At 39.2% G+C, this 12,190-nt stretch overlaps 1 protein-coding gene across 2 annotated transcripts in view; it reads left to right on the top strand.

The window, feature by feature from the left end:
• Positions 1–12,190, top strand: part of adamtsl4 (ADAMTS-like 4) — a 63,895-nt gene that overhangs the window by 32,267 nt on the left and 19,438 nt on the right. For both annotated transcript variants that reach the window (XM_061674208.1, XM_061674209.1), the window contains 2 exons: positions 2,001–2,103; positions 11,574–11,713. In XM_061674208.1, coding sequence (XP_061530192.1) covers positions 2,001–2,103; positions 11,574–11,713 — 243 coding nt within the window. The remainder of the gene's footprint in view (positions 1–2,000; positions 2,104–11,573; positions 11,714–12,190) is intronic.

The raw sequence follows: 12,190 nt of genomic DNA on the forward strand, positions 1-12,190 counted from the left end.
ATGTGAGAATGGCAACCCCAAGTGGACAAAAATAACAATGCACCACACATGCATGGCATTGTGCTTAGTAATGACAAACAAATATTTTTTATCGAAATGCTGGATTAAATGATGGAATAATTGGTAGAATACTCGCTTCTAAAAATATTTGATAGCTGCAGCTCTTATTACGAGGCCACAGTTGTATATGATAAAATGTTTGAACTACACACATGCACTCATCCTTGTTTTTGTCATATTATGAAGTGACAGTTCTATCTAATGCTATGTGGGAACCACACACATACTGTACATGTATTCTTGCTTCAGCGTCATTGAGGGTTGCAGCCCATGTAACACCAGAACCACCTTTGCACACTTCTTCTTGTCTTTGCCAAATGGTGAGGTTACATTTGCGGACCATGCAACATGGAAACCACACACCATACAGTACACTTATCCTTGTCTTTGTATCATTATGGAAAGACAGTTGCAGACCATGCTATGTGGGATTGACCCAGGCTCGCACACACGCATACATGCACACACGCACTCACACGGACACGCGGTCAAAGTCTGTAACTGAACAAGACGATTGTCTATAAATTGACTTTTTGATGGTTGTTCTGTTGCTCAGGCAGGTTCACTGACACACTGACAATCCCAGTGTGTGTGTGTGTGCGCATGTGTATGAAGTAGAGCGTTCCCTTGCACTTAGGTCCACAGATGAGTGTCAAGGAAGCTTTCAGCTGTTAGTGACAGCTGTGTGACTTGAAAGAAATATAAACAAAAAGTGGTGATGAAGGACAAGGAGATTGTGGAGCTCACAGAGTGTAGCTGTGAAATTACACTAAATCGGAGAGCTTTACTCGTGTGTCTGAGTGTGTGTGCTGCACAGGAGTTCCAATAAAATGTGGTACAGAATTCCCAAGGCAGAAGTTTACAAAAGGTGAGCAGGCAGGATTTCTGTGAATTTAGTGGAGGAATGAAGCCTGAACTGGGAATAAACAAACTGTGACCAGGACCCATTTGGTACCCTTGCAAAAGAAAATGCACGACTTTCCATCTATCCATTTTGTGAACAGCCAATCCTCATTAGGGTCGCGGGTGTGCTGGAGCCTCTCCCAGCTGACTTTACACCCGAGACTGGACGCCAGCCAATCGCAGGTCGCGTGTAGACAAACAAGCATGTTCATACCGAAGGACAATTTAGAGTCTTCGATTAACCGTGTTTTTTGGAACGTGGGAGAAAACCGGAGTACCCGGAGAAAACCCGCACAAGGACGAGGAGAACATTCTAATTCTACACAGGAAGGCCGAGCCTATATAAAATATCTGTTCCACACACTTGCCTTCTTTTTATTTCGGCATTTTGCATTGTATGTATGATGGAAATGAGATACCACTTTTGTCTCATGCTGGGATTTTAAGTACCGTTCCAAGCAGATGTAAACTGAACATGTTCCAAATAAAACTGTGACCGATGTTCAACATACACAAATAAAACCTCTGGATTACTAGACAAGCGTCTATAAATTCGATATATTTGCCTGGTGGGATTCAATGTCAGTATTTCCCGAACAGCATATAAAATGACAACTTGTGTATGTTGTGCTTGAGTAAATGCACTGCAGTGTTTGGGGGGGAGTTATTTCCCGTAAGAACGCAAAGCTATTGTCTGCTGTTGAAATGCAGGTGGACCTTGCTTAAATTGTGGCGAGCACACACATGCACACACACGTGTTGTCGGAGTCCCTCACATTTTGCGGTGGTGCACTGAAAGCCAAGATGGATTTATGTGCGCGGCCTCTTCCAGAAAATCTATTCCTTCCATATGGCAGAGTGCTCCTAGGCTGCCAAATGCAGCGCGCAAATCGAGTGTGTATTTGTGCTCCCAAGGTGATTCCCCTCTCTTGTTATTAACGGCATTCCCCCTCGTATGCTTTTCAAAATTGCCTGTCTGAGGACCGAACATTAAAGAAATTAGGCTGAGTGATTGCCTCGTTTTTGTTGTCTTTCAGGTGTGTGCCGGAGCCACGCTGGATTCAAGAGCAGAGCAATGCGCCGCCTTCAACACTAAAGAGTTTATGGATCGTCTCTACGAATGGGAACCTTTCACTGAGGGTGAGGACAGAGTTAACACACTTGAGAGTCTTGAGAATGAGTGTTGAAGTGGGTTCAATGCAGTGGTGGCAAGTTAACAAAGTACAAACACTTACCGTTACCATTCTTCAGTAAATTTGTCAGGTAAAGTATTTGTACTTGTGTATTTACTTATTACCTTTCCTTCCTACATTTGAAGCAAATATGCGTACTTTCTACCCCTAAGGACACAAGGCTGCGCACCGAGCGACGTGGCCGAACGCCACTGAACTACACAATAACAACAAATTACTGTCGGTGACTCACACCCGCACACCTTTCACAAATACCAACTTGCACCAATAGCAAAACTGCAACCTCTGGTGTTCTTTTGAAGCGAGACATATATACTGTGCATTATTTTGTTTTTTTATCCAGCTACAAACACCGTGGCACAATTGTCAAGGAAGAAGGGGATTGCTCAGATTGAATATAGCCATGTTATAATTCTACAAAGAGAGGAAATGGGCGAGAAATAAATGAGAGGGTTTGAATATTTGAGAGGATCGCCCAAGTCATTGACTGCATGATTTCGGTGACAAAGACTCTCCACGCTTTGTTTTTTCAGCCACAGGTACATATGAAATTACATAGTAAATATAGTTCAGTATTATTATTATTTCTTATATCATCAAGATCGTTTAATTGGAGGTCCACAGGAATTTAACAAAGATTTTTTATTTTTTATTTTTTTTTTTTTTTTTTTACAACTTATATGTTGCAATTTCAAAGAAGGAAAAAAACAAAACAGCTTGTGCAGCATGATCTTGAACATTAGCAGCGTTCTTTTCCCCAATGGCAGATTTCAGCTCCCGCGAACATTTTCAGTCGGATTGAAATCAGGACACATCGCTGGCCATTTTAAAACAGTCATTTTTCTTTCTTTTGCGCCATTCCTGTGTGCTATTGGATGCGGTCTTTCTCTTGTTGGAGAACCCACAATCTTCGCCTCAAACCAAGTTTACTTATACTAGGTAATGGATGGGGTTCACGTAGAGACACCTGTATTTTAATGGACTGGCATTGGAAGAAAAAAAAAAAAAAAAAAGTTGATGATATAAATCACAATTATGCATAATATACAGTAGTTGTTGTAATTAGTGGGAACATTGCGCTTGTTTCTCTTCAACAAGCCGATCCCATCTTGGGGTAATCTTGTTTTTCTTTCAAAAACCCCAAAGGCTTGCAAACCACCGAAGCTGTTTTGATGGCTTCATTGCCTCATTTGCAAGCTTGTTGCAACCTATTATGCATATTGCCAGTCAACTATTTATAAACCTAATACCTCAAGTAGGTCTGCTGATATTGTCAATTAAAGACAGCGATCTTTATCTTGTAAATTGTAGGCTCTTCTGTATCATTATTTGGCCTGGTCGCCTTTTTGAAGCAGCTCTCTGAACACGTTCTTTATTTTTTTTTTCCATTTTCAGTAGCTCGTCAGCTTCCATTTTATTTTTGTACTTACAGTATGTACATTTTAGTGTGTACTTTTTTTTTTTTTTTTTTTACTTTTACTTAAGTACAGGAGTTTAATCAGTTTTCCTGGTCTTTTTTTTTTTTTTTTTTTTTTAATAACATGTATGTGTACTTCTTTGTAAGTACAGAGTGTGAGTACTTTTGCCACCTCCGGTCAAATGTTGATCTTTCTTGGTATGTGCGGGGTGGACTGACAAGAGAGCCACCCGGGCTCCAACTCTTTTTTCATTCTTTGCACAAAAAGCGCTCTCCTTCTTTTCTGTTCCCCCTCATTTGTCCTACGTCCCCCTTTTTGCCTGGCTCCTCTGCTGCCAAGTTGCTCCTCCCTGCTTTGACTCAGCTCTCAGCAGATTCCTGCTGAGTGAGATAAAGACGAGAGAGAAATAGTGCGAGAGAGAGGCAGCGAGAGGGAGGTGATGGGATGCAAGTGTCACATGAAGGCGGCGTGGCCCGACTGGGCCTGAAGTCAAACTAGAAGGGTGAAGGGAAACTTTAGGAAACTAGGACAACATGAGAAACTTCCATTTTGGGAGGAAGATGATATCAGTACAATCGTCATCACGGTCTTTAACTGAGTGAACGAGCAGCTTTGTGTACTGGTATGTATGTGCAGGCTATAAATTTCAGGCTTAATAGAGTCAGAGAAAAACAAAATGTTTATGTGGGAAACTAGCAACGGTTTGAAGAAGAACAAAAATACAAAGAAGCAGTAAATCTTGACTAAAACGTGTCTGAAAATATTTCCAAAACAGGAAATGTGCTGAAAATGAAGTGGAATTTCCCCAAAATGAGAGATCAATACAATTTGGAATTCAATCAAAAATGTTCTGGCGAAAATATGCCTCAGAAAGTCCACAGTGGCACTTATTGCAGTGTAGGAGAGTGTCTGGCTGCTCAGTACAATATGAGTAATACACATTATGAGTGACATTGCAGTTACATACAGTAATTTCTGTGGAGAGAAATAAATATCAATATTGTATCTATACATGTTTGCATGTTCTCACCGTGCCTGCGTGGGTTTTCTCCGGGCACTCCGGTTTCCTCCCGCATGCATCCCAAAAACATGCGTGGTAGGTTGATTGAAGACTCTAAATTGCCCGTAGCTGTGAATGTGAGTGCGAGTGGCCCCTGCGATTGGCTGGCGACCAGTTTAGGGTGTACCCCGCCTCTCGCCCGAAGATAACTGGAATAGGCTCCGGCACGCCTGTGACCCTAGTGAGGAGAGGCGGTACAGAAAATGGATGGATGGATGGAGTGACATTGCAGTTACATAAAGTATGCAAATGAATTTTTGGGGGGGAAAGAAATCAATTGAAATATTGTATCAATGTAATATATTTTTTATTTGAATAATAACATAATCATTAATTCTCCTTTTTTAATTGTACTATATCCATTTAATGTACTTATTATTAAACAACTAATTGTTTAATAAAATAATAATAATAATATTGTTAAGGTTATTAATTAGGGATGATCACTACCACTTTTTTCAGACCAATACCGGTACTGGAATTTACTCTTCAGTCCTCACCGATACGATTACCTATTTCACTAGTACCTTTGATACTTCAAATATCAACTAACACAATGACAGATAATTGGAACTAAAGACCGTTCTTTGTTGTTGACGCACATGATGATTAGATTTTTGATTTTGATTTGACTTTTGATTTTGATGATTGATTTGATTCAACTACTGACGAGGAGTTGTTTAAGTGTCAGTGGCTGGTATCGGCAGCCTCCAAGACCACCCAATACCTTGAAATAGGCCCTGTATCAGCCCGATACGAATACCTGGTATCGTTACTTGCCCATCCCAAGTAATATTGTAATTGTATACTGTACAGTATATAAAATGCTTTACTAATATTTTGTCATTATTTACCAAAATAGTCACTGATGGTGTAGTGGTGCATTGACCTGACCTCGGTGCAGGCAGCGTGGGTTCAGTTCCCACTCAGTGATGGTGTGAATGCGAGTGCGAATGGTTGTCTATGTGTGCCCTGCGACTGGCTGGCGACCAGTTCAGGGTGTCGTCCGCCTTTCGCCCCAAGTCAGCCGGGATAGGCTCCAGCGCCCCGCGACCCTAAACAGGATAAGCGTTATTGAGAGTGGATGGATGGATTATTTATACTATATTAATCAACCAATAATTTAATGAGATACAGTGGTGCCTTGAGATATGAGTTTAATTGCAGTCATATGTCTTTTTTTTAATATGTTTGTGAGCATTGTTATATTGTCTGTCTTCACGTGTTGAGCCACCATTTCCTTCAATTGCACTGTTCATATTTTACTTTACTGTTCTGCAATACTTTCCATTTCAGGTTATATGGTGATCATTGTTTTCCTCTATGACATCAATGGTGTCCCTGTGTTGTGACATGATAAAATTTAGAAAACAGCCAGAGAAAAAGCACACAGTAGTTAGTCCTTCAGATACTTACTGAACTGAAACCTCATGAGATTTGCTGACGTCACGCATCTGATGATGGTTTGAACCCCAAGTTTAGTTGGACTAAGCTGTATTTCTCAGTCATTTGTTCATGAGGCCAAATCAGCAATATAGATTGTCAACATGATTTAAGCTTCTTGACAGTGTGGAGGCTCGCTAAAGTGACAGATATGCACTAAAATGTCCTCTGGAAGCGCTGCGCATGCAGGTTTTCTTTTACGTGAACCTTTTTTTTGTTTCGCTTTCTCGGGCCTCATACCCCATGCACCCTCCCCTCCCATCACTTCCTGTCCCACCGCTGCCTCTCGCTTTCTCTTTCTCTGCTGGAGTGGGTTTAGATGGAGAGATAGTGGGAGGAAGTATATTTAGACAATATTCCACTGTCTGAACACTGAGCTCAGAGAGTGATGTAGGGAAAGAAGGAGCGGAGATCAGAAACAAGAGAAAAGAGACATTTCGCACATATTGTCACCTAAGATTGACCTCATGGGGGATGCAGAGAGTGAGGATGAAGGGTACATGGACAAATATGGACAGACCACTTTTAGACCCCCCCCCCCCCCCCCCTCTCTCTTTTCTGCCACTGTCTGCAGTCTAATCTCTCAAAGATAACTATGACAGCGGGTGGAAAGACACAAAGAAAGCCAGGGTGGGAACTCATCCTCTCCCTCTCTCTGTCTGTCCCCACATTTACTGTATATCAGTCCATGCAATTAGCAGGCACTGAAAACACACTCACAAAAAACTTTAAAAAGGTTTGTGTTTAGAAGTATTCACAATTTCAAAGGACTGCACCAACATCTATTTTCTACTGATGCACTTTCGATAAGATACCACAAATGTCCATTTGTGTCAACATGATCCACATTGAAGTTTCCAAAATAGGCATTTTTTTTATGATCATTTTATAATTTCTAAAATGTTTTAAAATGTATTTATTTGATGAATATTTTTGTGTATTTAATAATTTCACAAACAAGAAAATAATGACTTTAATAATATATTTAGAATAATGTGAGGATTCTTGAATAATTGAAAATAATGTTATTTGTAATCATTTTTACACAATGTTATAATTGTTCAATATTTTAAAATAAATATATATTTGGTAGTCATTTTAAATAATTTGACAATTTGTTAAATTTAGAATTCATGTTCTGTAATATTTTTGGAATATTTCTTTTCAACTGTTTATGTGTGTGTATGTATGTATTTATATATATATTTTTAAAAATACTAGTAATCACTTTGCTAAACATTAAAAAAATAAGTTAAAATGCATGCTAATGAAAAAACAATAAAAACATACTTTTTTGGGGGGGGGAATTAAAGAAAATGGACAGACATGCATTCTTTCAAAGAAAATGTTTGTATATTATTTTCATTGTGGCTTTTGTGATGGTTAAAAAAAAGAATCATACTACTGAACAATACCCATATATCAGCTCTGTCACATGAAAAACATGTAACTCCCCCCCAAAAAAAATATCTTTTTAATTTTCGTCGGAAAAAAACATCTTCAGGTTAGGAGAAAAAGTTCAAAGACTAAAACAAAACACCATTTGTAGATGCTGTTTTTGAGACAGCGACACTGCAAATGACCATCATGTTTGAGAAATTGTCTGCTATTCAAATCAAAAGATACCATTCAGTGCTATTTTTTATTTATTTAATTTTTATTTTATTTTTTATTTTTTTGCTATTTCCTTGACACCTGACACTACAGCAATATTTACCTTCCCCTTGTTTTTATAGCAGTTGTGCGTTCAATTTCCTGACAAACCATAAACACTGTAATTATCCAGTCAGGCTCTTTACTTTGCTTCTTTGCAACTTCCTGACTGCTTCCAACCACTTACTGGAAGGCTCAAACATGCATCAATGTTCTTCGTGTATTTGGCATGCCAGTCAACCAGAAATTGGGATGCCTAACTTGACTACTTTTTGTCTGCCACTGGATTCATCTGCATTTTGGAACCTTTCTGGTGCTTTAATGATGAAATGTTACACATTTCTTTTGTCCACACACATGACACCTGAGCAGGTGTGTGTGTTTTTACTCCTGCCTTGAATGGCCAAGGAGAAGTTGGGAATTTGGTATTTGAACCTCTTGACCCGGAGGCCCTATGTTAACGATATGTCATTCAACTGACAGTGGACCCACTGTGGGATAAAGTGGCATGCATATTATAGAACCATGTTATATAATGGCTCCAAAATATCTCAAGTCAAAATATTTGGAAAAGAAACCACTGCTTTTTTTGTGCGTTACTATATAGAGCGTATAAATGTCTGTATGCATGGAATTGCGGGTGGAGTTCTAGTAATTTAGCTGAGAAATATGATAGACCATTGAAAATGTCAATTTCAGGAGCAAAAAAACGTTTTCTTTTTCACCCCCTTGCATTTGGAACTTAATCTGTGACCCTTTTCTGCCACTATGAGCTCATGTCTATAGCACTATCTCTCAAACGCACACACACACACACACACAGACACATTGCTGGAGGACTTTAACCCCTATAACACCTCCAGTCTATTACGTCAGAGAGAATGTCAATCCCTGTAGCCACCAGCTGCCTGTATTAGTCATTTCTGAAATGCTTTGTCTCTTTTAATGGAATAGTGTATCTTTATTTGGAAATGCATTCTTTCCGAGAATAAGAGCAGGTCATTTTTTTAGCGCAAGAAAGGGAATGGAACGTATGACGCTGTTATTGCCTAAGGCAGGGCTCCTCAATTAGAAGTTAAAGACATCTCCAGCGACACATCTTTACAGAAGGGGCGAAAGTCATAGCTGCAAAGGGGGAAACTCCATATTGTCTTCCATTTTCAGCTCATGGAGGTGTAATGGCCAAGTGTCCCAATACGTTTTCTCCATATAGCGTATGCAGATGTACAAATTTCACACGTGTGTGGTGAGAATGCCATCAATACATTCCCCACCCCCCCCCCCCCCAAAAGAAAAAAAAAAAAATGTTTTTTGTTGTTGTTTTTTTTTAACAATAGGCTATGAAATATAGCACACTATAATATTGTACTTCACACACACATATAGTAATGACATCATTATTTTTTGTCAGATATTTTGCTTCAATTCAATGGCCGTTGTGCTGCTCCTTCTGGTGTGCGCACCTGTGCTTCCTGGGTGCAGTATCATGTAGACAGACATGAAACAGTATTTCACTCCTGACTCAGTAAACTGCTGTAACATTCGTCATTTTTCACAAAGGATGTGAATATATGCCTGTTGGTATTGCTATACTGTCTCCTTTTGTGTTGCTCTGTTATTTGTGGTCGAATATCCGTGTTATAACACCATGACACCATTGCTATTTGTTAGCCCGTCTATGGCATTTTGGATTGTTTATCGTTAAGCTAAACAGACTTTATTAGGTCAAACCTATGTGGTGGTTTTAAAAACACTGTGTCATTCTAATTTTTATGTTTAGTTTGAGACTAAACTTCAACTTGGAGTGGCAATAAACAGCTTTAAGCCTCTAATGAATCTGCCAAACTGTTGCTTGCTGTGAAGGGAGTTGAGTTGAGCGCTCGAATCTCAAATTTATGCTGGCTATTAAAAAAATAAAATAAAAAGAGCCGATCTACAACTCGCATTGCATCTCAATAAAATGTGTAAGTTGAGCCACTTGTATCTTGAGTGTCCACTGTACTTCGAACATCACAGTGTGGATATCTTTTTCAAGGTCATAGGGCTCAAACATTCAACAAATTTTAAAGTAGCTCGGTAAAAGAAAACGGTACTGATTTAACGAGGTATCACAGTCGCAAAATTAGTATACAGTGAACACCTCCACGAATAGCAAAACAATTTTCATTATTGCTTTTATTAAGAATTGAAACCATAAATATGCCACAAGCTACTGCATGAGCCCAAAACTCTTGAATAGTATTTCAAACTCTTCTTACAACATTACTTTTAAATGTAAATGGTTTAAAAGTATGGAGAAAAAATAAATACAAAAATACTGTATGTACCAGAATTGGGAGGGCGCTGGAGGACGAGTATGTCGTCGCTTTGCAACCCGTAAAAATAGAAATTGTCAGCTGTAAAGAGATCTCTGTTGTTGTAGCTTGAGCTATTTAATTGTCACTCAGCATAGACACATGCAACAAAGACTGGACCAGACATTAGAAGAAGTTAGAACACTCGAGATGTATCCCTTCAACATACTTCCTTGACACCAATTAGTACTTTCCTATTATCCAGGGGTTTGGCAGCATCTTGTGCCCTCTTAGCATTACAAAAAGAGCCCAAAAATACGTCGAGGTTCCCAGAATAGCTGAGGATAGGTTCCACAGAAAACAATGCAAATAGGTGATTTTGTAAACAGTGACCCTCGAAAAGGCTCACTGTTCACTGTTATGTCAGCCATTAATGCTCCATTGCAGTCGGTCCAGAAAACGGTATACAGCAACAGGGAAGACGTTAGTCAACCTTCAAATCGGTTTACAGACCACTACGACTGCCCTGTGTGATATCTGAGTTCTGTGCTCGATTTAAACCTCTAAAAGACGCACTGTAGTTTTTGTGTTTTCCTTTGTTTTCCATCTCCTCGCTCCTCTCATTCCATGTATATCTCTCTATGAAGCATGGGCCTTCTGGATCCTCTCAAAAATGTCACCTCTTGCTTTTAATTTAACCTCTCACTCTCGTGGGTCTGTGTTCACTGGTGAGCAGAGGCTTAAATTGTATACAGAAACATATTATTTCATTTGATTCATTTTCTTCAGGAGGTATTCGACCTTGTGGATTCTGACAATTCAGACCTGCGCTCCCCAATGACTCAAACAAACTCTTTTTCTGTAAAATATTGACATTTATTTTATTGTTATTTAACATATTTTCTTTTTCTTCAATTGTATTTTACTAAAATTATTGGGACATTTACCACTTAATAAATTAAAACAGGAGTTGAATTCATACCTTTAGTTCGTCATGAATCTTAGCTCTTCATCCAGCCAAGATATTTTCGACAATTTTATGCATTCAGCAAGTTTTGGGAAGACCACTTTCTAGACCAACCAAGCTCCATAAAGGTGGGCTTGAGTGAATTTGTTGCCGAAAGCAAAGAGATCCCTTGACCTCAACCCCATCAAATGCCTTAGAACAATAGATTTTTTAATATTATGCTTTCATTTTCACTTTGTGTGTGTGTGTGTGTAATGATGGCGAAGAAGTATACATTATTTTTTGTAATAAATAGATAATAACGTTTGACCAATTTAGTGAAATTGGACAATTTCCACAGCACATCTGATGATCTCTCACAGCAGTTGGGGCTCTTGCTTTCGACAAAATGTTACTTGGCCCCAGCAAAAAATAGAAAATTGTCTCCAATTCAATTTGACTTCAGCTATATTTGGTCATCTTGTGTCGAACGTTGTTAAAAAGAAAAAAAGAAAAAGCAGATCTCTCGCTTTGACACATGTGATCTCACAGTAACCTGATAAATACAATCACAGCCATTAATGCTTTTTACTTTTGTTTCAGTCGGTCCAGAGAAACAGTGTGAGCTGACGTGTCGGCCGGCAGGCTATCGCTTCTACGTTCGCCAGGCCGAGCGGGTGCGAGATGCTACGCCTTGCTTCAATGTCACCTCCAACGATGTGTGCGTCGGAGGACAATGTCTGGTGAGTGGATTGAAATTCACTGTGTGTGAAGTCTATAGGTTCTGGCGTCTGGCGATAGCTTTAAGGCTCTTTTGACAAAATAAGTACAATTCTTAAGGATTAAAATTTTTATTTTAAACTGTATTTTTATTTAGAGCTATTTTTTTTGTACGTTGTTGTTTTATTATGATTCATATACAGTATTATTTGTCCAGGAAAACGATAGCTGACTACCGTTGCTTGGGTGTCAGGAAACATTTTTGGTGCTGCTATAGTAATTGACATGCACTCACACTGAGTTAATGTCAGGACCAATCAGTGTTGCCGCTATAATGACTGACATAACCACACAATAAGTGACACTGAGACTAATTAGCCATGCTGCTGTAATGACTGACATGCACACACTCCGTAACAATGGACCTCATGACCAAAAAGTGGTGCTTCTATCATGATTGACATGTAATGAACACACACTAATTGACACGGGGACCAAGC

This window comes from Phycodurus eques, chromosome 4, assembly GCF_024500275.1.
Source record: "Phycodurus eques isolate BA_2022a chromosome 4, UOR_Pequ_1.1, whole genome shotgun sequence".
NCBI classification, from domain to species: Eukaryota; Metazoa; Chordata; class Actinopteri; order Syngnathiformes; family Syngnathidae; genus Phycodurus; species Phycodurus eques.